The sequence below is a fragment of the Talpa europaea genome (assembly GCF_964194135.1).
Source record: "Talpa europaea genome assembly, chromosome: 3".
Lineage (NCBI taxonomy): Eukaryota > Metazoa > Chordata > Mammalia > Eulipotyphla > Talpidae > Talpa > Talpa europaea.
In genome coordinates, this window is record NC_140069.1 from 41627870 (window position 1) to 41654439 (window position 26570).

At 40.6% G+C, this 26570-nt stretch overlaps 1 protein-coding gene across 1 annotated transcript in view; it reads left to right on the top strand.

Moving 5' to 3' along the window:
• The window catches only part of ZNF704 (zinc finger protein 704), a gene marked incomplete at both ends in the record, with an annotated part of 185487 nt that overhangs the window by 155686 nt on the left and 3231 nt on the right, over positions 1-26570 (top strand). The window contains 4 exons of the mRNA XM_084230414.1: positions 1935-2167; positions 14941-15041; positions 18914-19181; positions 21349-21453. Of these exons, the coding sequence (XP_084086540.1) occupies positions 1935-2167; positions 14941-15041; positions 18914-19181; positions 21349-21453 (707 nt within the window). The remainder of the gene's footprint in view (positions 1-1934; positions 2168-14940; positions 15042-18913; positions 19182-21348; positions 21454-26570) is intronic.

Here is a 26570-nt window from a genome sequence, read left to right on the forward strand (position 1 = left end):
GAAGCTGTCTTATATGGGATGAAGCATTCTTATTTGTAATAGGCAACTCAGATCCAGTGAGTGCTTCATTCTCTGTGTAGACTGCAGGGAGTGAGAAGCTGATTTGGTTTTGTTGATGTTGGCAAGGCGTGAGCCTGCATAAATGACATTTGGTTCTGCTAGAATCTTGCTTTAATGAGATGGGTAACTTCTGATGTTACAACTCAAAACTTCACTCCTCTAACTGAACTTTTTACTTCATATACCTGAGGAATATGCTGGAAGTCTATAATTAGGTAAACTAGTCAAGAAGTTTATCCATGAATGTTAGTCTACTGTTTCTCTTCACTTCATTACCAATTATACAAATGTTAACAGTATTTTTTTAATGAGGCAATTTGGGATTTTCCCCCCTTGTAGTTAGAATATAGCTTTAATATATTCCAAATACACATAAATATGGAGAAATTATTCGAAAAGAAAGTAGAATTTATACAAATGTTAATTAAGACTGGGCATCTGGAACAGTAGAGCAAATCTTCAGTGATTAAAAGAACTCCCCTGAAGACATTCTAGCTGAGCAAAGATCTTTCTACCTTAGCAAACATTTCGTCATGTTTTTTCCCACAAGTGGCAGGGTAAAATTCAACACCAGTCTTATCAGTCATTAATACCAATAAACTCTTCTCTGATCTCAGCTTTTCTGGAGATAAAAGAAAAGGCTCACAACACAGGACCCACATGCACTGTCAGAGAGAGAAGGTCAAGAGGTAGACCAAGGTTTCAGCCTGGGGCCCAAATGCAAATCACTAAATTTCTGGTGCTCAAGGTTCTCATCTGTAAAAGATGCATAATAATCCTTATTCTGAGAGACAGTTGTGAGAATTCATGAAGTTGCATGACTAAGCATTGTGAGAATGCAAAACACCAAAAATAAGTCACTACCAGCATGGGAAACGACTTTAGGTAGGAAAACTTTACAGAGAAATTATTATTTCTCTTAGCTTCTTAAATCTGAGATTAACTTTTCCACGAAATGTACTCCAAGGACCACAGTCCTTATGAAAATTTCTTTTAAAAACTTAAAATGAGGGAGAAACACTGTGACCAAATACTGAAAATGATTTCCCTCTTAGAAATACTGCAGTCAATAAATACAGAGCTCCCCAAACTTAGCAAGTTCGTGGTTTCTTGTTTTATTTTTTTCTTATATTCGTCACTATCACCCTAAGGAACTAGCGGTACATGAAACACATCCGAAAACAACTAGAAGAACCTGTGATCATGTGGGTAGATGACTGTTTATAAACATTATGTGGCTTCTTTAAAGAATAAATAGGGTAAAAACTTCCATACCCAGCTGTTGCAAATAACTGAGCGGGCTGAAAGTGCTTTGGCAGTGATAGTGTTATAGGACAGCCCCGATATTAAACGGGTTCCTGGCTGTGGGTCCTCACCCGCACGCTTAAAAGGGACTTATTAATACTCCACTACAGGCACACACAAAAGGTTAATAAAAGGTTTATTTACAAGGGAAAAGGAAATAAGGAAAATGTACAACTCAGGGAGAAAATAGGGAAATAAAGTCTTTAATGCGTCCTACCCTATCCGCCGACCTGGAAACCCAAAAAGCACTCTCCGAGCTGGCCGGACGCTGTGAGCTGGCGGAGAGCCAAAATGGGGGACCCCCACCCAAAGCCCACGTATCTGGCTTTATACCAACCTGGCTGCTTAACCCCACCCTCAGGTCCCAGCCACTTTCCCTTTGGTGGTGATGGGATTTGGAGTTCCCAGTGTCTTTGGCTTTGACCTGAGGTGGGGGTGGAGTCCACAAAGCCTGTATGGAATTAGCTTTAGGACATCCTTTTCCCCCTAACAATAGGATCAAGGGCCCTATCCCCCACCCCGGGGCTCACCTCGGCTGGGTATTGATGCTGTGTTTGTGGCCTGGACAGAGGGGCTCAGCGGATCCTGGAAGGAGGCCGGGGGCGTGCCGTCGAGCACCAGCAGCAGCGGCTACTGGAGCTGGAGCGCCCCCAGCGACCAGTCCAACCCGTCCACGCCGTCCCCGCCGCTGTCGGCCGACAGCTTTAAGCCCTTCCGCAGCCTGGCGCCCGCGGACGATGGCATCGACGAGGCAGAGGCCAGCAACCTCCTCTTTGACGAGCCCATTCCCAGGAAAAGAAAGGTTGGTTTGTTGGCTACGTGGCGCCCTTTCCTTAGTCGCGTGAACGTGCTTTGCATCTGCTCTTAAAGGGATGAATTGAGCTTAGGGGCTGAATCTCACACCCCTCCAGCCCCTTTTGATGAATAGAAGCAGGTATGTGACTAAAACATTGATACATTTCTTCAACGTAATCATGCGCTCCCATTCTGGGTGATAATTGCTGAGCTGGCCAAAGAGTTAGCGTCAGGTAATCTAGGGCTTAACTCTCTTGGCAAGTTATGAAACTGAACTCCAAGTTAGGTTTCTTTTGGTGGGTCTTCTTTTTTTTTCCCTCTGTAAAATATAATTGATATCAGTTTCTCTTTTCTGCTTCAACCTGCCCTGAATGTGTTGTTGGAAAGAGTGTTTTGCATCTTATTTTTATAAAACCGAATGTGAAATTTACATTGTTGTAGAAGTGAATTCTAGCCTTTTACCCAGGCAGAGGAAGAACAAGAGGTACTTCAGGAATGGTGAGGTCAGGAGAAGCTTTATTACTCATGCATGAGGTCGCAGACCTAGGTAGTCCGGTAAGGTCTGAGCACCCGTTTAAAGACCAAGGTTCCTTTTATGCACAACTCTGTCCATATCTGTTACATTGATAGCATCATTTTTCAGCAGGCACAACCATTTGTGGTGAAATCCCCAGACAAGGGAGGCAAGGCAAGGGGGGGAAAGATGCAGGCATTGGGGCATGGCCTTGGAGAGACTGACCAACTAGTTGGATGCCTGACCTTGTAGATAAGGGTGCTGAGGCCCTGGCCATGAATCTTGAAAGGGAAAGAGCTATAAGTAAGCAAACTTATTAATTGTTGTTTGCGATTGCACTGGTCAGAATTGTATTTAAGTGTTACAGACTTCAACTAACTTAGGGGAGAGTCACGTACTAGAGGAAAAAGAAAAAAAAAAAACTTCCTAACAAAAGAACATTGGAGTGTTCATTGCACCTGGGCTGGAAGTTCTGCTGGAATCTTTATTATATTCATTTGCTCAATAATGTATTTTTGCTTCAACATGAAAACTGACCTATGAGTATATGTGATAAATATATGTGCATCCCTACCAAAAATTATATATTTCCTAAATTAAGAATAAAAGGAATTCTAGGGCCTCCCTGGTGGTGCAGTGGTTGAGTGCTGGGTTGCAAAGCTGCCCACAGCCTCTGCAGCGCCAGTTCGATTCCCAGCTGCTCCCCAGCCACTGGCGGAGGGTCCCACATGGCGCACAGACCTCTCCTGCCGCCCGCTGCTCCCCTCAGCAGTGTACTTCGGTCCTTCTGCCTGCTCTGCTCCCCGCTCTGGCTCTGGTGAATTCTTTCACCCTCCCGCGCTGACTGTACCCAGTGCTTGTATAAATAAATAAATAAAAATAAATCTTAAAAAAAAAAGTTTAAAAAAAAAGGAATTCTAATAAGTTGATTTAATAAATGAAATATTATATTTTCATTTACTCCTCATAGCAGACCTGTAACAGTATTATTTTCCCATCTTGAGATGAGGAAATTAAGGATCAGAAAGTCTACATTAAATTCCACCCTCCGCCCCTGTTGTGCAGGTTAGAATAAGCCAAGCTGCCCTTTAACCCCTTTAAACCTGAAACTCATATTCTTTTCATTCTCTTCACATACATTTAAATTATGTTCACTCATAATTTTTTAAAATCATTTCTGTTACATAGAATAAAGCAATATCATTGCTGTACCGAGAAAACATTGTAACACTTCTATATTATTACCATTTAAATATGAAATTCTTGTTTTTTATTTTGGTCTTTTATTTGGTATTGGTAACTTCATTATTAATGATGATTCACAAAGGAAAATTCAAAACCAAACCCTGAGGACTTCAATACAACCTCGTCCCTCCAATTCAGTTCAAAGAAAACAAAGAGATGGCATTGAGCCAACACCATATCTCCGGGCAGCTCTCTTAACATCATTCCCAGGTTATATAGGCAAGCTTTACCCAGAGACCAAGTATTAATGTAGTCTCCTGTCCTTCCTGGAGGCAGTGGTTTGAGGAGCTGCTGTTTCACACAGAGTTCATCCAGCAGGGGGGCTAGAGTTGTTCTGGCATCCTGTGGCTCCCCAGGGATGCAGGGTCTTCGCTTGACTAGTCTGGGAGAGCGAGTGGCACTTGTAGCAGTGGGAACATGCAGGCAGGACAGATGCATAGACCTGAAGTCTTATCCTGTTGCTTCAGGCTGCACAGACTTTCTATCTAGGGTCATCCGAGCATGATCCAGGCTCTCATCAGGCAGGGCCCAGCCCATGACAAAAACTCAGAGCACAGTATGTGTAAAGTTCACTGTTGAAAACTCAGAGCCTTAGATTGCTAAAGTAGCCATGAGACAAAATTCATCCTCTTGCATTGCAATGCGATTGCACTGATCAGAATTGTATTTAAGTGTTACAGACTTCAACTAATTTAGGGGAAGTTAACTTCAACTAACTTTCCTCTAGTAATAGAGGAAAAAGAAAAAAAAAACTTCATAACAAAATGGCATTTATAGAATCTCTTTTGTTTTTTTAAGATCTAGTTAATTCTTTGCTGCCCAGGTTAGACCAGCAACCAAGTCTCTCTTGGCATCCTCAGCTCTGGGTTAAGGAACCTCTAGGAGGATTTCCAGCACTGTGCTGCCCTGTCTTCTCACCCCTTCCCCTACTGACTCCTTCAAACATCTTTCATGTCATCACATGCTTGATGCTAGTTGCAGTCTGATTTTCTACTGAGATGTAAATGGCCATATACAAGTGAGTCTTGTGGTCTCAGAAGCCCGAGTTCTTTCTGTCCCATACTTAGTGTTTAGCTCGCAGACAAAATCAGCAGTTATGTCCTGGTTGGGAACCCTCCACTACTCCTGTCTCCTCTGGCATTTGAGTTCTCTGTTCAAATATCTGATTTACCAATAATCCTTTGGAAGATAGATCCACAGGCCAAAGCAGGAACTCAAAAGTACAAAACCAGCTTCATTGTGACTTTGGGATATGGTTTGGGATTTTGCCACTTTCTGAGTTTATTAGCATTGATTCGTTGGGCTAAAAAATGGCATTTATTTGAAGTGGGCACAGACCCATCCCACAGGATAAACTCAGATAAACTCAGAACTGAGTTTATCTGTCTTTCTCTAGGACTTCATCTGTAAAACAGTCAAACAAATTTTAGCACACGTGTCTCAGGACACTCATGAAGATTAAATGTGAACTTAAGTAGAAAAACTCTTACAACCCCCAAACCCCCATGTACTAAAAATGGGATATATCATGATAGACATTTAGAACCCCAAACAAAAGAGGAGGTGGCATTTCCTATATCTGATAATGAAGCAATAGTCCTTACCTTTCCCCTCATATGGAAGCTCTCTTTCATCTATACGCCCATAAAAGGACTCCTCATTCTCATCTCTTTCTGTCCACTGTCCACTTATATGACAGAGGAAAAGCATGATGTGCATTATTATCTATCAGTAGTGAGGAAAAAATATTTGCTAATAATAGCTGCATTTGCACGCTTAGTTGTAGTTTACAAAATGCTTTTAAATGTAGCAGTTCATTTAAACATCACAAAAATGCTTGGCATATTCTTTTTCCCATTTTGCAGAAGAGAATCTTTGAGATTATGTAAATTGCCCAAAGTCATGTAGCTCATATGTAGCAGGGATAAGATCAGTTTAGCTGAAATAGCAAAAAGGAAATTCTTGGGACAAATTAATTCAAAGAATCCACATTTTCCTCCGCCCACAGAGGAGAATAACGTAGAAAGGAACTAATGAGACACAGCTACAACCAACTTTACATGGCAGGGTGGAAGTGGGGAGTGCCAGAGCATTTGGAAAGAAATCTAGGGCAGCGAGAACTCCAGGCTCTCTGCTGAGAAAAGCACCTTACTGCATGAAGGACCTTCACTCTTAAGAGAACTTGAGCCAACGTAGGAAGGAATGTGAGAAGGGGAATGAAAATCTTTCTTCTGGGTCTAGAGATAAGCCAATCAACTGTGTCAAGCCCAGTTCTAAAAGAATTTTTACTCTGAGATTTCAGACAGTAATTCCACGCTCAGGGAAAACCCTGGTAATGTGAGCCAGGAATCTGGGTCTGTGCGTGCAGTTCCCATCATGACCACAAGGTGACGCAGTGACCTTGGATACCTCTCCTGGAGTTAGAAAAATTCTATGTAAAGATAGCTTTAACCATCAATCCAGAAGACCTCTAGAAAATCAAAACATGCCGATAACTAATTAGAAATGTGCGTTTCTCCATGTCAGACTCCTGATTCCTTTAGGTTCTGTGTTTTTCTACTCCTGCACAAGATAAAATACTTTAGGGTGTGGAATTTACACTCCAGCTCTAATATTTATGAGACCTTAAGCAAAACTCACTTAACCTCTCTAAACCTCAGTTTCCTCATTTGTTGATGATTCCACCACATTGATAGGGTTGTTGTGAGGATTATATGAACAATAAACATGAGCTATGAATATTTTGCTTTCTCTTTTGCCCATTTTCCCATTTTGCCCATTTGACTATATAGGAAATTTGAGAATCATGGGTATGAAGAAAAGGAGGTGCTTGTCTCTTTCCTCCCTTCTGACCCTATATTGACCCGTTAATGCCACAGAATGTCCCTGGGCCCCTCGGACACCTGATACTTAATTAGGGTTAATGGGAGAGGCCAGCCTATGATGAAGAAAAGGGTCAGGGCAGTTATAATGGTGACAGAAATTGGAGGCCATATAAGGAAATCTGACTCAGGACTCTAGATTCCAGATTAACAGCAACTCAAAGGCAATCACTGAATTCCAGTCTTCATCATTTTCATTTCTTTCACAGATGTCTTGACTATGCAGTTTTACCTGTGGAGTAGAGAGAATATCAAGTCAGAGAAACATGCTGAGTTAACAAAAAATGCTTCAGTAATAGTCGTACAGTAGTAAACAATGAATTAATCATTTGCTCCACTCTGCATTTTCAATCTTTCAGAACCAAAAAGTAATGAATCACTTTAAACTGTGAATGACTGCTCTGAAAAGAAAACAAACCCAGAAAGTCCTCACGAATAAGCATGTTGCCAGTCTCTGAGCTGACTTAATTCCTAACCCACTAATTTTGAGCAGAGAGCGCCTTCTGCAAGAACTGCTGCTCCAGAAATAGACCCATCTGCTAGAGCTGCTGGGGAGGGCGGTGCTAAGAAAAGCAGCTCAGGGTCACACTGTACAGATTTCTCAGTGATGACACAGCATCGCCAGCCAGAATGGAGGAGCTGATTGGATGAGGGTAAAGAAGAGTGAGGGCTAGGCAATTTAGCGACAGGATCTTAGAATAACCTGCCACGCAGTACATAGGACCTGGAACATTGGAGCTCAGAGGACTTCAGAAATTGTCCAGCCCATGCTCTACCTCTTCATGTTAGAGGATCACTTACCAAATCTAGAAACCTACAGATATTCCCAAAGATGAGACGCACTTTTACAATCCACGGGTCAAGAAAATATATAGTGACTATGAATCTATATGAAGTCATGAGTGCTTTTGTTTTTATTATAGAAATCCGTTAAAATCAGCTTTACTTAGGTATCATTTCCACATGATAAAATGAACACTGAGTTTGACTGTGTTCACCTGTGTAACCACCATGCCGGTTAATGCCAGCAGGCAGATGCCTCCCCTCGCCACAGGCAACACTGATCTGACTCCCGTGACTATAGATTCATTTTGCTAATTATAGAAACTTAAGGAAGTGGGGACAGTGTGCACTTTTTGCTGTACAAAATACCAGATTTAGGAACAGGAACTCATTTTATTGCTGGTGGGACTGTAAAATGGTACAATCACTTTGTAAAACAGTTTGGCAATGTCTTATAAAGTTAAGTATACCCTTTCCCTGCTACCCAACCATTTTGTTCTTTGATATTTACCTAAGAGATAAGAAAATGTATATCCACAAAAGGACTTGTAAACAATTAGTCGTAAGAGTTTTATTCATTATTAACCTAAAGTGGAAAACCCAAATGTCCATCAATTTGAATAAACAAGTTGAGGTACATTCATACAATGGAAAACTATAGCACCATAGAAGGGAAGAAACTATTAATATATGGAACAGTGGGTGGTCTCAAAAACTTTGTACTGAGGTAAAGAAGCCAGAGACAAAGGAATACATTCTGTATTTTATGACAAAAACTTTTTTTGTTATCCTCACAATCTATCAACAGTGCTTATTAGGTGGGAGGTGTTTAATCCATGCTTGGCATATATTTTAATTCACCCATTGCTTTGTATCACCCTCATATACCTTGTAGATGCCAAACCACTAATCTTGCTCAGTTCTCTTATTTAAAAAATTAAAAAAAAAAAATAAAGCTCTATAGTGGCGAGATGGCGTGTATAAGGCTGCTTTCCCAATAAAGGAAAGAACTGGAATCCCTACAGTTTCGAGACAGTAGCCAGATTTCCAAATATATCTATTCACTTACTAGTCTTTTAGAACCTGCTGAAGGTCTGAGTGGAACTCTTGATCCTAGAGAGCAACTGGCACCTCCACCGAGGGGTGTGGGTTCCCATGAGGCAGGCTGTGAAACGTCGAATGCAGCTGCACAGAAAAATTGGATCCTTTCTTTCCCAGAGACCATGGTCAGAGACTTGGATACATGAACATCGTCCCTACCCCCACCCAGCACACACACACACACACACACACACCAGTCATCATGTAAAACATACCTGAGCACATTCTCAATTCCCTCAGTAAGAAATGATCCATAAACAGGATCAAGGATTGTCACAGGAAGGGTGAGCAGAGAGGTGAGGGAAGCCTCAGCCAAACATAGCAGCCTGTTGCCCAAAGAAGTTGGTGTCAGGCAGTCTGAGAGCTAGTGAAGAATCTCCAGGAAGTTCTCTCCAACCATCAGAGCCCACAGGCTCAACATTAGGTGATTCTAAAGAGCTTGCCTGGAAGCTGCTGCATATCTCACTTTGGGTTCATGTGAGATTCCACGAGTCTGCTTGTGACGGCTGGGAGCTGATCCTCCTGGGAGTGGAAGTGGAGTGTGAGTAAGGCAAATGTGTGAAGACCCTAACACATCGCAGTTCCTGAGCACAGTGGCCTCCCTCTACTTTATGCAGCTTTGTGAATATCTGTGAGAGATGCGCCGAGAAGCCGGGGTTGAAGCACAAATTGTTCAGACTTGGCTCCTGCAACTGCCAGCAGCTTTGCTTGCTTTGGCTTCATTGGGCGAGCTTGTACCCGTGGGCAACCTGGACGTCATTTATTGAGCTATGTTTTCCTGTTCTTCTCTTCCCATAACTTGCTTTCCTTTAATGCAACAGCAAGTAGCCTATTTGTAGACAAAGGACTTGTTTCCATTGAGGGTGTTAGGGACTTTGAAAAGTACTTTATTGCCATTTATGGGGTCTCATAGTTTAATGCAAGAACATCCTTTGCCTGTGTAGATTGAGGCCATTTGATTTCATTAAAGTTGACATAATGATGTTAGTGTACTTGTGCTCTCTATAATTACTTCAGCAGGTATTATAGAGTGACCTCCATTTTTAAAGAAATAACTTTCTCATTAAGGATGGGGTATTTTTTAAATTTGCTATTAATGAATGAAAAGTAAGATAACCCTGCCCCAATATTTCTGCCATGCAATAATGCATTTTTATTTGCATTCTGTACCGCAGCTCCTCCCCACAAAAGATGATGTTTATATTCTTTTGTAACTTCTTTTCCCCTGCATCAGTCAAGGGTCTAGCAAGAGGCAGGTAGTATACCCAAGTGGGGTAATTGAGAAGAGTTCAATAAAGAGGCCACTTGGTGTAGACAGGATTGGAGAAAGTAGATGGATGTGATGCATTACCCGAGCAGCTAACAACAGAGCATGGCCATTTCCACTCCTAAGCCTGAGAAGGCGAGTAAAGAAAGGGGTCTCCAGATCCCAGAGGGCTATCAGAATTCTGGAAGAGCAGAGTAGCATTTTGTCCAGGAGAATTTAGTCACTGTTTGCTGGTAGCCTGGCTAAAGGCCGCTGAGGAATTCATCCTCTCCTGCCTCCCAGGGTCTTCTACCTCCTGAACTCCTATCAGTGCCTCCACTTTGCAAATCAACAGAAATTTTCTCTGCGCATCTAAAGTGTAAAGGCCTTCTAATTGCTAATGCTAATGACCTGAGACATTATAAATTAGAAAATAATTTTCCTGCAGTAGATTTTCCATCCTCTCCTGGTGAACTTAGACCTTTCTCAAGTTGCTGCCAATTGAAGGTGTATAAGGTTGGAGTGAAAAAAGTATAATATGGAGTGAAGAGGAAACCATGTATAATTCAGTGCCCATCATCACCACGGATCTCCCTTGAGAAGGCAATTTACAGCCAGAGAAGGTAATCAAGTGGCAATCATGCTGGGAAATCATCTTGAATTCTACAGAATGATAATCTTTTTGAAAAACATTTTTGAACATAGATTGTTTACTAAGTAAATTCCAAAATGACTAAGTAAAGAGGTCTCAAATATGCCTCATTGCCCCAAAACACATCTTAGCCAAGATTCAACACAACAAATACTTACTGGTATGTTTTGTTAGGCATTGCAGTAGCGTGTTGGGCTAGAAGTCCTGGTTCTTGCTCTCAAAGAGCTTATGTTGCTAAAAACTATTTAGTCTATCCCCCAACATGCCTCTTGAAAATTCAGCAAAATTAAGAAGAAAGGAGGAGGCAAAATTGATCATATTTTTTCATATCCACTGTAAATTTCTTGGGGCAACAGATTTCTTTGGACTCCTCAGCAGAGTTCCAGCCAGACAAGGTGTGGGCGTTACTGAGGAGATAATGCTCAAATAATTTATCCTAATTCTATAGGATTTAGAGGATAGTGATCAACTTTATTGTATTTTGGGGTTTGATGTCTCTTTATCAGCCTCTGGAACTGATGAATGATAACTAAGGAATGGAATTATGCTAATGACATTTATTTTCCTATAATCCATATCAAGTTTGTTACTTACAATTTGAAGACCAACGTGACATTATTACAAGAACTACAAACAGCAAGCTTATAAATAATATGTTATGCCACAAAAATATTACTATAATTGTCATTTACTAAAGCAATCAACATTTTGAGATTTTAAGAAATTCCTAAGATAGAGAAGGAATTTGGCTTGATATCTTGTGTAATACATTATATTAATTAGGAAAGCTTTTATATAATTGAGTAATTGGTAGGAACCACCAAATGAATATAAATAAATCAAATAAATATCATTAAGTCTTTGGATTCGTATTTTGCTCATATATTGGCAAAATTTCCTGAAAAAGTTGGCATTTGCTCTGTCCACTTCTTTAAATCCCACTTTTTCTCTAACCCATGGCAGTCTGACTTCCATCCCACCATGCTAAAAACTGCGTGCCTGGTTCTCTGGCATCTGGCCCTCCTTGCCTCTACCCTTTATCTCAAACAAATGAGTCCCTCTAAACTCAGTCTTTTCTGATCTTCCAGACTTTTGTAGTAACTCTTCCTTCTACCTGGGAAACTCTAGTTCCTAACATGACTGGTTCCTTCTCTGTCCTTCAAGTTCCGGCTCAAAAGTTGCTTTCTAGGGCCTCCCCTGGTGGTGCAGCAGTTGAGCTCTGGGCTGCGAAGCTACCCGCAGCCTCTGCAGCCCCCCGGTTTGATCCCCGGACGCCAGCGAGGGTCCCACATGGCGCGCAGACCTCTCCTGCCTCCCGCTGCTCCCCTCAGCAGTGTATTTCATTAGTCTGCCTGTTCTGTTCCCCACTCTGACTCTGGTGAGTTCTCTCACCCTCCTGCGCTTCTGACTGTACCCAGTGCTTGTATAAATAAATAAATTTTTTTTAAAAGTTGCTTTCTAGACACATCACCTGACCTCAAGTAGCCCCACAACCATCTCCAGTAACCTTGTCATATGGAAAACAATTCCCACTTATTATCATTTCTCTCTCCCCACTATGATGTAAGTTCCTGGAGAGTAGCCTCTTTCTTTCACTCTCTCTCCTTGGCATGTGGAATATTTCTTGCTAAATAAATATTTTGCTTAAAAAATGAGAATACTATCAACAGAAAGATTTGAAATGAATCAAAATGTTTTCATCAATCATGACTTCATTTCTAGACAGATATTTGACTACCAGATATCTATAATTTCAGTTTGAGTCATTAATTCCCTTAAGTGGAAGATTTTTTTATAGTATAAATTCATCATTTGAAAAATGGGCAGAAAGCATGCATAGTGTGAGGATTTGCTCACTAATATTGTTAAGTCAAGTTCTATGCTTTACATAAAAAATAGCCAGCAGCATTCCTTTCTGCAAACCTTGGGGGCAAGGGAGTGGGATCTAAACTCTCCCCTGGCTCATCTTATATCCCCTGTGTTTAGATTAGTGACCCAAGGAGATCATGGACCCTGAAATGTACAAAATACCCTTAGAATACACAGTGTCCATAGGATCATATACTTTCAAAAGCTTCTAGTCATATCTTTGCTTCTCAACCTCCCTTGAATAGCTTCAGCTACAAAGAGTTGGAGCTTCTTTGGAGCTGACACTCCTATAGCCCAGCGCTGCATGATTCTGCGAGCTGCTCATGATGCCCGGGAGCTGCAGCAGTAATGGTCAGGCTGCTGTGGTGTGAATGCCGGCCACTGGGCAGAGCCTCTGCGACACAGTAAGGTCCTGGGCTCATGAAGCTCACAGAACAGTGAGCTCTTTCTGCTGTCACTCTCCTCTGGCGACTGCAACAATGTGCTCATCTCCACTTGCCAGCATCCTGAAAGAGACCACTTCCCAACATACAGGACCTCAGTTCTGGTAGTTTCCAAGTACCTTTTCAGTTGAGAAACTAAGACATAGTCTTCAGTGGAGATGGCTATCTGAATCAGGATATCAGTAATGGCTGGATGAGTCATCTTCTAAATGTGTAAATGATTCATAGAACAGACTAGGATGGGGGGACCACAAGAACTTGATAACAGAAATCTGATTAAACTCGTCAACAAAGCTACCTTAATTCAGTCTTCAGGGAAGATACCATCACGCCTATGTTTATTGGTCAGGATAGGCTTAAGATTGAAATAACCCAATTCCAAACCTCAGTGGCTTTTTTACCTCTCATATCACAATCCAGGTAGGTCGGTGAGGGTGGTAAAGGGGATGTTTCTGGCCCACACAGAGAACCTCCAGGAATCCAGACTCCTTCCTTCTAGTGCAGGTGGTCACTACCTGGAATCCAGAGATCCCCAAAGGGATGGACATAATTCAGGGGGTCTGTGGTCATGACTTAGGGGGAAGGTATGTCACTGTTATCATTAACCTCTTAACTGTAACTTCGCATTTCCTGCAATTATGATTGAAGATATCAACTCACAATAAATAAATTTAATGCCACCTGTAACTTTATTATTGAAATCAGATATTTTCACGTCATATTGCAATTTTAATAGGTATCATGAAATATCATCTGTGCTTGACACCACTTTGAAATTATGGTAATTACTGAACCTACTTGAAGATATTATTGAATATATTAAATTGCCATACCACTAAATATTTTTTATATTTTAATAACTGCTTCAATGCACTCACTTTTCTTTGTAACTCTATGTATTTTATTTAAGACATTATAATTATTCTAAGAAGGGATCTATAGCTTTCTATAACAAGGTATCTATAACAAGACTGCCATATAGGGTTTGTAGCAAACAAAAGAGTAAGAACCCAGAGGCAGTGGTTTTGCCCTGTCCCCTCAGATATCCTCAGCATCTAGTCAGTAGAGCAAGCTGGAGATGGTGTTGGGAAGTAGCATGGGGGTGAGGCTTAGATGGGATGTATATCATTTTTGCCCATATTCCATTGGTCCTAAATCAGTGACAGCTGCAAGGGAGACTGGGAAATGAGACTAGCTATGTGGCCAGAGGGAAGAGGAAATGGAGCTTCGTGAGCACATGGAAGTGGTTGTGAGTATGCCCAAGGAAACAATAAGCAAAGAGATAGTATCTCAGCAAAAAGCGCCCTTCCTGCAGAAAACTCATCCCTTGTCAAATTTACTCCAAGAAATACAGTCATAACAATAGTGGCCATTGGTAGAATAATTATGCCTGTGTTATTCTAAATGATTCATTTTCATAACTCATTTAATCATAATAACCCAATGAGATTATTTTTCCTACTCAATAAATAAAGGAACTGGGGACTTAAGAAAATAAGCCCGAAGCCAGTGTTCTAAATCACTGTGTTGGACTGCTTTGGGAAAATACTGAGCCTCTTATAGAAGAATGTGGAATTGTGTCCTGGTGAAGAAGGTGGTTTCTGTGGCCAGACTCTCCGGATCAGTATTCCAGTTTTGCTAGTAGCTGCTTCATTGTCTGGACATGTTTTACTGTTGCTCTATGAATCTGTAAAATGATTATAATAACAGTATCCATCTTTTAGGATTAAATGAGATGACCTGGTACATGGTAAGTGCTCAATGAATGTTCGCCACTGTCACTCATGCCTAAAGGACACTGTGACCACCTTAATGAATTCAATATTCTATCAGAGTTTAGTATTTCTGAAGGGTGTGGAGAAATATCTAAAGTCACCAAGATTCTCATAAGCTGAAAATGTTCTAGAATGGTGTGCTGTGTTATAGTCAAGATAAGGGAAAATATTCTAATGAAAGACTTTTCTTGTAAATGAAACATGTTGGGATGACAGAAAGAGTGTGTTGATGGGTTACTTTTCATTTTTATGTAACTCTCTCCTTTATAGAACTCTATGAAGGTGATGTTTAAATGCCTCTGGAAAAACTGTGGGAAAGTGTTGAGCACAGCAGCCGGTATCCAGAAACACATCCGGACCATTCACCTTGGGTGAGGCAGCCCTCCCTTCCGAGCTTGATGTCATCTCTGCCAGCCATCTGCACCTGCAGACCTGCATGGTGCCTTGAAACTTCTCAGTGCAGGAATAGAGACTGGACTTGAGTGGCCTTTCCAATCACTAGGGAGATGGGCGCTGCATGTAATAGAATTCAATATAGAACAGTAACAAATGTGGGATTTAAAGGTTGTAAAGCTCTCCCTCATTTACTTACTAGGTGATGTTAGGCAAGTTACTGCTTCCAGCCTCAGTTCTCTCTGGAAATGAGGCCAATAATATCCCCTGTAAGGGTAAAAAATAAAACATATGTGAAAATGATTTGGAAAATATAAAACACTAGGGTAGAGTGTCTTAAGCTGGGATCTGTGGTTGCATTTCAAGGGATTTTGACCCCTGGAAGTTGACTATAAGATTAAATGGGTGCTTTGCGAGTAGAGAGCATTGGTGACTCAAAGTCGTGGAAAAGGAAGAATCACTGTGTCAGTCAGTGCTCTGTTGCTGTTCTTAAAATGCCTGCTGGCTGAGCTCTGTCAATTTTGGTTGTTCTCATAAGCTCTTTATTTATACAGCCTACACTTTAACTTGTTATAAAAATCCTTCCAAGGAAAGATAAAATGAAGCCTGGGAGCTGCAGTGATTAGGAATCACAGCAGAGGGCGATGGTTCAGTAATTTTCATAGTCTTCTTTAGCGTCTAGGTCTTTCTTGTTCAGAAGAGGCCTTGGAAAGCTCTAAGTCATAACCTGCTGTGCATAAGGCAAGTCAAATGCATGATCACACCCCCAAATGGTTGGATATGGAGCAATTCTTCCAACAAGATGAGTGTTGAGAAATAAATCTATGGCTAATTTGCCTTGCAAGTGATAAATTTAGGGACTGCATCATTCATAAAAACATGGTTAAAAAGTAGGGTTCTAAGGTGATTTTGATTTTGCTGATTGTTGTGTACTAACTCCTTCAGTAGGACTATGGAGTAGAGAGAAACAGGGATCTAGCTCCCTAATTCATAATGCTGATATTTGGGGGCACAATCTGACCCCTCTGAGCACCACTTGCAGGTCAGAGAACAGTGTGGGTGTGACCCAGCTGGACTGGATTTCTGTTCCCCAAGCCAGTGGGTTTGCCTTCATCTTCCGAGAAATACCACACTGGAGTAGTATGAGGCAGAACACCCACATTCCTGTTCCTGACGTCATTGAGGAAGGAAATGCTGCAATGTCTCCCCTCAATCCTCATTGTCAGGACTACTCACAACGTAAATGGCTCAGACTTATTTAAAGGTTTAGAAAGACTTCGCAAAGCTATCGTCAGGAGCTAAGGTATTTGTTTTAAAGTCCATCTGCCCAGAAAATTGAATCCTATTCAGCACAGCACAGAGGCACACACCATATATACGTATTTATAGATGGTAAGCGGCATCACATAGTTTTCCTTTGTGCTCCTAGGGTGCTCTCATGGTGAATAAAATTCATAATGCTTCCCCAGGATTTCCTTTTTACTGGGGCTCTTAAAATTGCCTTGATGAATTACTGCCGGCTGCAGCGCGGGACCTGGGTTAGCAGGACTCCAGGCCTATCTGTGTGTGAAGCCCAGGGCATGAGCTCTCTCATGCCTCTGCCTTAATCTAGAAGCTCAGTTACGTGGTGGTAAAATGATAGAACTTTTTTAATGAGTGTTGGCTATGTGTGAGGGCGGGGAGGGGAGCCTATCAAAGCCCAAAGGAAATATATCTTGCATCTGATGTAGCTGCATGCACACCACGCCAGTATAAAAGTACACTGATTTCTCTTAAATCTCACTCCATTCTTGCACTCCCAGAGTTGATCCTGATTTATCCAGTGTAGGACACAATTTCCCCCAGGCCTGTGGGTCTATTAGTAGCACTCAGCAGCCAGTAGCAAGTCAGCCTGCCCTTTACTGGAAAGGAAGTGGGGACAGGAATAGAACAGACGCACATTCTTCGTCCCATTCTCTGGGGTCTTGAATGGTAGGCTTGACAGAAAGCCAAGGCCAGCCAGACCTGATACAGCACCAAGACACCTCCCCAGGCACCTCAGCCTGAGAGCTGATGGGAGGGGGGAGATGCTGGAAGAAGCCCCTGATTTGGCAAGACAAAAAGACCAAAGGGGGGGGGGATTTGTATTTTAAGTTCTATGTAGGGATTTTAAGTGGAAAAAAATTTTATTCTGAGTCAGTGACTACTGCAGGATGTGTCCATGAAATTTGGGAATAATCCTTGGAAGGTGGATAGAGGTCTCTGCTTAGCTGTTCCATAAAACCAGGTCGCTAGATCTGCAAATCTAGCTTATGGCCAGGTATCTTATTTTACCCAGAGTTTTCTGTAGCAAAGTACAGTTTCCCATGACTCAGGGAGAAGAATTTCAAAAGCACCAAGAAGACACTTTTCCTGGTGATGGTAAAAATTGAATCCTTCCAATACTAACCCTATTTTTATTTAATAAACATGTTGTGCTTATTATGTCAGGAAAGCTACTAAGCACTGTATAATTTATTCAGTTAATCCTCCCAACAAACTGACACTATGATAACCTCATTTTATCAATGAAGAACATGAGGCACTTGGCTATGTGAGCACCAAAATTACACACACATCTAGAAGGTGCCAGGATTTGAACCCAGGAAATGTGGCTCCAGAATTTGCCCTGGTAATCATTGTGCTACAATAACATACAATAACTTCATTCAGTCAGTCAATATTTCATACATGCCGACTCCATGCCAGATGTGTGTGGAGTGACATAAGGCTGAACAAGACAGAACCCTGAGAATCACAGTCTTAGGGAGGTGATAGAGGTTTAAAAAACTTACAGATGCATGCCAAGGAATTAAATAAATTGAATTAAATAAAATGAGTACATTTCAAAGGGCGCACAGAGGCTAAGTTATGAGTTAAATCCTAGCTCCTAACCTTCAAAGTACATCCCAAATTTGACTTCTCATCACTTCTACCACCACCCCTTATCCAGCCACTGCCAGCACCCCCCTGGAGGACCATGGCCTCTCTGATCTGCTCCTTTATTTTGCTTTTGCTTTTGCTCTCCTGTCCTTTATTCTCCAGACAATAGCTAGAGTGATCCTTTTAAAAGATGACTTCTTAAACTCCCCAGTGGCGTCCATCACATTCAGAAAATAACCCAAAACCATTTCTGCAGGCTACAAAGCCCTACTGCAACTTGCCTCTGCCATTTGTTCCTTCATGGTTTGTATTTTTCTCCCTGATGCCTTGAGCATTACTGACCTTTCTTCCCTTCTTGGCAGACATCTCCTCGCCCCACTCAAAGAGCCTTGTGCTCCTTCTCACTGTGCATTCTTTGCATGGTTTTGCATGGGTTCCCCCAACACCTCATTCAGGTTTCTGCTCAAATCACCTCCTGAGAAAAACTTCCCTCTGAACACTATTTGAGAATACACCTCCTAGGACTTACTCAACTTAAGTACATTCTTGCACTACTTAATTTCTGAGACATATCACTACCTAATTTATTAAATATCTGTTCCTTTATGGTTTTTTTTGTCTGTCTCGCCCACTAAACTATGATTTCCATCAAGATAGAGTTTATTCTTCCTACTGTATTCTGATATTGGAGAACCCTATAGCAGTGCCTTGGCCTAGTAGATTCTCAGTAAATTGTTGAATAATCAATCGATTGATTTGTTGAGTGGTTGAATAATTGCTTGAAAAAGTCCAGGAAAGCTTTCATAAAAGTGGACAGTTAAATGATAAGTGTTTGCCAGGCAGACAAGAGAGAGGAAAAGCATTTCAGACAGAGGGAGCAGCATGTGTGAGATTTCAAGGCAAGAAAATGGATGGTTTAATACAGTTGTTTGGCTCTCTTTTGCGTTAGGCGTGTTGGGGACTCTGACTACAGCGATGGCGAAGAGGACTTCTACTACACCGAGATCAAGCTCAACACAGACTCGGTAGCAGACGGACTGAGCAACCTGGCCCCAGTTTCCCCCTCTCAGTCCCTGGCTTCGCCTCCTACTTTCCCCATTCCAGATTCAAGCCGAGCAGAAACAACCTGTGCCAAAACCGAGACTAAATTGATGACGCCCTTGAGCCGTTCAGCTCCCACCACCCTCTACCTCGTGCACACCGACCATGCTTACCAGGTGACTTGCAAGGGAGCAGGAGAGCCCTTTGAACCCCTAACCCAAAGTGGTAACATTCTGATCTGTGAGAAAATGAAAAGAAATTAAAAGAAAACTCAGTGGGAAAATAGCGTCACAAACGGTGTCCCCATCACTGAATACTTTTCCTTTCTTTTTTAAAGCCAAGTTCTGACACAGATGGGACCCAATGAATTGTTGGACTCCCCCCTACTCACTAAGTAGCCAGTCCCTTAGAAGTAGTTATAAAAGATAAATTCCCTATACTATTTAAGACCCTCTGAAGGGTGCCTGGCACATGCTGTGAGTGTCCATTAAATAAAAATAAAACAAAAGAAGGTGAGCACTGAGAAGCATATATGTTGATATAATCACACTGGACCTCAAGTCTGGGCGTCATGCCCCATCTTCTGAGTTAGTAACTAACCCTCTCAGGTCAGAGCAGTGTTCCCTATATCAATGTCAGCATCATTGGAAACTTGTTAGAAATGTCAATTCTCAGGACCCTGCCTGACCTCCGGGGTCAGAGGCTAGGGATGGGGCCGAGCGGTGTGTTGTTACAGCTCCTCTAGGCAGTTATGATCTCACCAAAGTCAGACCTTACTGAAAATTCTTGCAAATACAGAACTAAAGCTTCTTGTTCCCCAGCAATTATTAACTCCTTTAAATGTTGATTTGTGTTAATAAAATTTCGACGCATTCAAATCTTATGAAAACATTTTACCCATGATTCTCAACTAACTTATGCAACTTTAAAAAAAAAATCTTTAAAAAAAATTAATTAAAAAAATCTTTTTTGCATATCTATTTGTGTTTTCCCACCCTTGTTTTATAAACACTCTTCCATGTAACTGAGTAATACTCAGTGAAATCAAAACACCAAATCATTTTAATCATTTTCTTTTAGTCTACCCAGTATTTTCACTATCATTATTATGTCTACTATGAACAACTCTGCTATGAACAACAACATAAAAAAAATCCTGTAGCTTTTTTTCCTTTAAATTCCTAGAAGAGTAACTACTGAGTCAGAGGATGTAACGTAAACAACATATGACTCTTGCTGTGTATTGCCAAAATATTTTTCCAGTGGTGCTAGTTACAAAACCACTGCCACTAGCAACTACATTGTAATTTTAAAAACTAAACCTGTAGAGGAAGAATTCAGCCACTTGTTCAGTTGAGTTAAACTTAAGAACAATAGAATAGAGCTGACTACTAATTGATGCAATAAATTTCTTCCTGACTCCTATAATGTTGGTCAAAAAGAATAATTCATTCCTTTGTCCTTGTTTGTCAGTGTTGCATTTAGGTCTGAAATGATGGAGTTGAGCCAACTTAATTTAATTATTTTACTCATCTATATAATGAGAGTTGGAACATACACTAGGTAATCTAAAAGGTCCCTCCCAAACTTATAGTCATAATTTTGGCGGTTTTCTGTTTATAGATATTATAAATATTCAGGATAGAACACACTAAAAACTTAAAGAAAATTCATCCCTAGCTCCCAGGATGAGAACCTCTTGAGTAGTATATTTAGGTCCTTTAAAACTTTATTTTGTGTCTGTATGTGTACTCATTAAAAAAAAAAAAAAAAAAAAGGAATGCTATTGTATTGCTGTTCTTACAATGTTTTGTTTTTTCCACTTAATGGTCATGAACATTTTCCCATGCCAATAAACATTCCTTAACAACATCATTTGTAATTTATTTACTTACTTTCTTGTATGTTTCTGCAGTGAACATCCTTGTAACCATTTCTTTAGAATAAATTCTTAGAAGAGGGATAGCTAATGTACAGAATATTAAGAATTTTGATACATATTGCCAAGTTACCCTCCCAAAATGTCATGCCAATTATATATCTGCCGTCACTGTAAAAAAGTGTTGACTTCCCAGTTTGATCTGGATGATTGGGATCTTACAGGTATTAAAATAGGGGTGTTATAATCAAATTTCTTTTCAAAAATTTACAGTCAAAACCTCTTTAGAAAGATTACTTAGATATATAAAAAGTTTATTTCTAACTATTTTCACTGGTTTAGTGTCCTCCTATTAGATAGATATTTTAGTCTTAGTGATTGACACAACTGCTTTGGTAATAGCAGCTTAAACTTTAAGGAAATGTGTTCTTTCATAACAACTTTCTCTGTTTTCCGTATGACAGGCTACACCCCCAGTGACCATCCCTGGGTCTGCCAAGTTCACCCCCAATGGCAGCAGCTTCAGCATTTCTTGGCAGTCTCCTCCAGTTACCTTCACGGGCATTCCAGTAAGTAGAAAAACAAAAAATCAGAAACCTGGTCAAAACCAAATGTAAGCTTAGAATGCAAACTATAGAAACATGCAAGAAAAAGATGAATATTACAATGCCAGAAACTGTTTCTGAAGTGATATCTGTAAACCCTCAGCCAGGTAGCTTATGGCTTAGGCCAACTTCTATGCAAAAAGGTGTTCTGACTGCTATTTTAGAACACTAGAGAGTTCCAGCTGTCGATAAACAAGTTGTTGGAAATATATTAAGACTTTCTTATGTTGGTGATACATTTGTATGTTTCCAAAAGACTTTAATATCTAAACTCAGACCCAAAACATAAAAGAAAACCCCTATATATGAATCACATTTATCATTTTAAATAAATATTAAATTTATGATTTTGAAATTATTCTTTGTTGGATATGCCATTGTGTAGGTTCAAAAGAAATCATCTTTTTTCTTTCAAATTCTGAGTAATCCACACTGATGGGTAATTTGAAAATAAATGTGTAGAAATACGCACTCAAGTTTAAGTAGTAGATTAGAATTGACTTGAAATATTAAATGATTGCTATCTGATAAGTCACCATGAATTAACTTGATTCCTAACTATCATTTAAATATGTATTGGGTCTTTTATAACATCATAGAATATTCATAGATCTGCACATCGTTGATGCTCACAGTGGTTTAGAACTCCTGATAAGGTTCAGAAAGTAGCTTATGATAATAGATACCAACCTTATTTTCTTCTCTCCACTCTTCTCCCCAAGGACCTTACAAAAGCTTCTTATTGTCAACCCCTGGCAACTCCCAAAGGTTTGCAGCAAAGACTAAGGCCTCCAGCAGAGCTGATAAAATAAAAGTAGCTCAACCAATTATGCTGCGCTGTCTTGATGAATATTTATTAAATTCCCTAGGTGAATAGTCAATAATAAAAAACATCCTGCTGACAGCAATTTAGGAATTTGTGGCTTCCAGAAAATACTCCTGGAATTCAACTTTTGAACATACCAGGGATCTGGAGTAATTAAGAAAGTTGTCTGCTTCACTGAACAGTGATAACTGCTGGTCGCTCTGAAAGAACAAGCATATAGTTAGTGACCTTGCTAGCAAACATTAGAAGAGAACAACTTAGACAGGTAGGTATTAGCTTGCTTCTGGCAGAAACAATAATCCAAGGAAGTGGGTGTCAGAGGTTAACAGTCCTTTCGGCTATTTCTTTTATAAAAACAGCCCAAATGGCTCTCAATATCAATATCAATATTTGAAACAACTCTTCCAGCCCATCAAGGCAGCAACAACTACAATATTACGGAAACCTGTTATTCTGAATCTTGTTAATTCCTGTCTTTGGTTTAAGAATTTTCAGATGCATGTAACATATTGTTCATCTGGTATGAAAACAAGAATAACATGTAGATGGATCATTCCCAGTCCAGACCTTTTTTCAAATGTGACCAACAGAAATGAAATTTTTCCTTTTACTTTATTAAATTATCTCCTGAAGTATAGCAAAATCACTGTAGCTTTTTACTAGTTGTTTGTCCTCAAAAGTTCCTAAAAGTCTTGCACAGTAGGATACCAGCCAAGATACCTTTTATTACCTGTGTTTCAATAAATAGTGATGTTTTAAAATGCTTCTGGGTAGTGGACACTCTACTCTCATCTCAATGCCCTGTATTTTTCACAGAGTCCCTAATTTTACTATCTCTTGGTAACCAGAGACATTCTAGACTAGAATTTTGACAGAACATACATAGTGTGACTGGATTTACTGGCTATCCCACTGAAATCCTAGGTCACCTTCAAAATTGTTCTTTCACTAGAGAATTTCAAATCCCACTGGTTCTATAATCTATTTCAGCCAACATTTAGACTGTTTTAACTAGCAAACTTTCTATTCTATTTAAAAATAAAGACAAAGGGAGAGAGCACTAATTTCATTTTTTTTAGATTTATTTATTTATGTATGCATACGAGAACTAGGGTACAGGCCAGAGGTATGGGGGGTGAGAGGATTCACCAGAGACAGAGTGGGGAACAGAACAGGCAGATCTACTGAAACACACTGCTGAGGGGAGCAGCGGGCAAGTCAGGAGAGGTCTGCTTCACTGTGTGGGTTAGCTCCCTGGCTGGGTATCGAACTCGTGCTGCAGTGGCTGCTGTTTCTTTAACCCCTGTGCCACCAGGGAGGCCCAAGCACACTAGTTTTAAAGAATTTTGTTTTACTTTAGAATTCTACATGATGAGAAGACTACTACTAAAAATGTTCTTTATGTAGTATATGCTATCAATGTTTAAAAAAAAAAAAACAGTGGGTGCTTCCTCCTTCTAGGGGGGCTGTCACAACCCCACTCTCCCTAGGTTCAGGACTGCCATAAACACCCTGAGTGGGTGCTAGCAGCTGTCCCTGAATTCTCCACAAGTGCCTGGTGCACCCCTGAACACGGGGAGCCAGGTGAACCTAAAAATATGTGAATTCCTACCTTCTAGTTTAGTGTAATAGGGTTTTCAGACAGAAGCTCTGAAAGTTTTAAATTATAATGAATTAGTATTTTTGATGATTTCAGCTGTATCCAAACTGAAAAATAGAGCCATTTTCATTTATAAGAATACTTTCTAAAGAATCACATTTGTCTTTGTATCCCAAAACAAATACTCTGAGGTTGTCAACCCCATTTAAGGTTTCTCTTCTCCCGCATCTTTGAGATGTGGTACTGAAAAGGGAATGTTTTTCCTTGCTTCCTAGAGAGTGGAAATAATCTCCTTCTGAGAAATCCCAAGGTTTGCAGGATTTTATTTATTCATTTGCCTATACTAGATTTCCTGAACATTAGCTTTAATAAGTTCCCTGGGTAAGACCTCATCCCAGAGGTCTATAGCGAAGAAGGCGGCTCTGCATATTTGCAAATATAAGTGGAAGTTCAGTCTTTTCTAGCCGAAGGCTGTGGGCACAGGAGCAGGAGAAGGCCCCATTAATTACAACTTTCTTTGACCTGGTTGTCCCAAATGACCCATATTTTCGTCTAATTATCTCCATTCCTTTCTGTCTTTTCATGACAGAAAGTTGAGAGCTCTTGACCTGCGTTAGTCTGCTCAGACTGCCAATGCATGATGTCACAGACCAGATGACTTAAACAATCAAAATTTGTTTTCTCACAGTTCTGGGGCTAAAAGTTCCAGGCTGAGATGCTGGTAGATTCAGTTACTGATGAGGGCTCCCTTCCTGGCTTATAGCGGGAGAGCCACCTTCTCACTAAGTCCTCACTTGGGGGCTCAAAGAGTGGGGGGTTGAAGAGAGAGAGAGAGAGAGAAAGAGGCATCTCTTCTTACAAGAACACTGATCCTTCTAGTCCTGCATTGGGTAAGGTCCCCATCCTCATAACTTCATTTAACTTCAGTTACTTCCTGAAAGCCCCATTCTGGTGTGAGGCTTAGGTGCAGATCTTGCCTGGGGCGTTTAGGAGCTATGAACCCCCAGCCGGTCACGTGACCCCCAACTGTTCATGTTACCTCTCTCAAGCTCTGTGCACAACTCTACTGTGACCTGTGGAACTGTGTTGTTCAGCAGTGTGCTTGCCACGTGGCTAACATTACCGAGCACTAACCAGCATTGCTACCTTTGAAGTGTCTCATAAATAAAAAATAGAGGTCAGAGAAAAGAGATTGTCCACAGTTGGGATTGATTCCTATAATACTAACATATTCAACATATGGAAGAAATAGGCCATGATTTTTGCAGCCTAAGTTCTTTAAACTCTTTTGAGGTCATACTTCATCAGAAGACAAATTATAAGCAGATAGCCTGATACATTTTTACTTAGAAATAATATCATCTCATGCGCTCCAAGTATATAATTTACTTTATAAAATATGCCCCCAAATAGAATTTAAATGGTGAAGATAATGCTTTGTAAGGCTTTATTTTAGGGCACTCTTGACTCGCATCAGTGACATGGCAGGATGGATGAGTGGAAAAAGAGGCTTTGACATCATTCAGAACTGAGTTGCAAGACCAGCAGGTATCAGACGGCATGTATTCCAATCCTGGGTCCACCATTTCCAAACTCTCAAACTTACTTAACTTCTCCATTTCCCCTTTATACAATGAAAATGATGCCAGTTCTTTTATCCTAGGGCTTCTGTGAAGGTTAAACCAGATAACCTGGAGGAAGTATTCAGCTTGCATAGCCAGCTCTCAGACACTATTGCTGTCAGCTCTGAGATACTCTGCAGGCTGCTGCTCTGCATGAAGCCTAAATTATCTATAAGATGCAGATAACATTCTCATTTTGCAAGGTTCTCATGAGGATTAAAAGAGATCACAAATAATGGTCTTGCTATTAAAAAGTGGTCTTGATCACATGATGGTCTTGCTATTAAAAAGTCTCCAGAAAAACTCACAAGTGAGGTAATATTGGTCCTCCCTCAGGACTGAGCCTCATGCTGAGGGGTGAGCTGTCATTGCTGTGTCTTCTGCTTTGTGGATTCAGTAGAAACCCAGGTCTGTCATGGAATGGGGAGGGAGCTGCTATTGGACAGAACTATATACAGAACACAATAACTAATAAAGAACAAAAATAACAAAAAAAAAAACAGAACAAAATAAAGAATGTAGCGCAAGCTTATTCTGCACTAGGTCCATATTCCTTAAACTGTATTCTTGCAATTTCCCAAATCCTCACTGTTCCCCCAAACCTACCACTTAAGCAGTGTTCCTATCTTAGTCCGTTGTTACTACTGTCCAGCCCTCCAGCTGTTCAGGCTAGAACCTAGGATTTATCCTTGACTCCTTTTGATTCATTTCTGATTCATCATTTGTCATCCTTATTTTTATTTATTTATTTATTTATTTTTGGTCCCATGTACCATCTGTCAGCAAGCCCCAGGCACTGCCTCCAATGATTCCAGCCCCTCCTCCCCACCCTTGCCACACCCTAAACTAAAGCAAGTGTGTTTTCCCTGGAATGTTGCAAACAGGGCTTCTCTCCAAACTATCTCCAATCCATTCCCTTAGAAGCCAAAGCAGTTTGGGTTTTTTTTTTTTTAAGCATTTAAAAATTCGCTTTTGTAAAACTCTCCAGTGGCTTCACATTACACTTAGGGTAACAGTCAAACGATACAGCTTC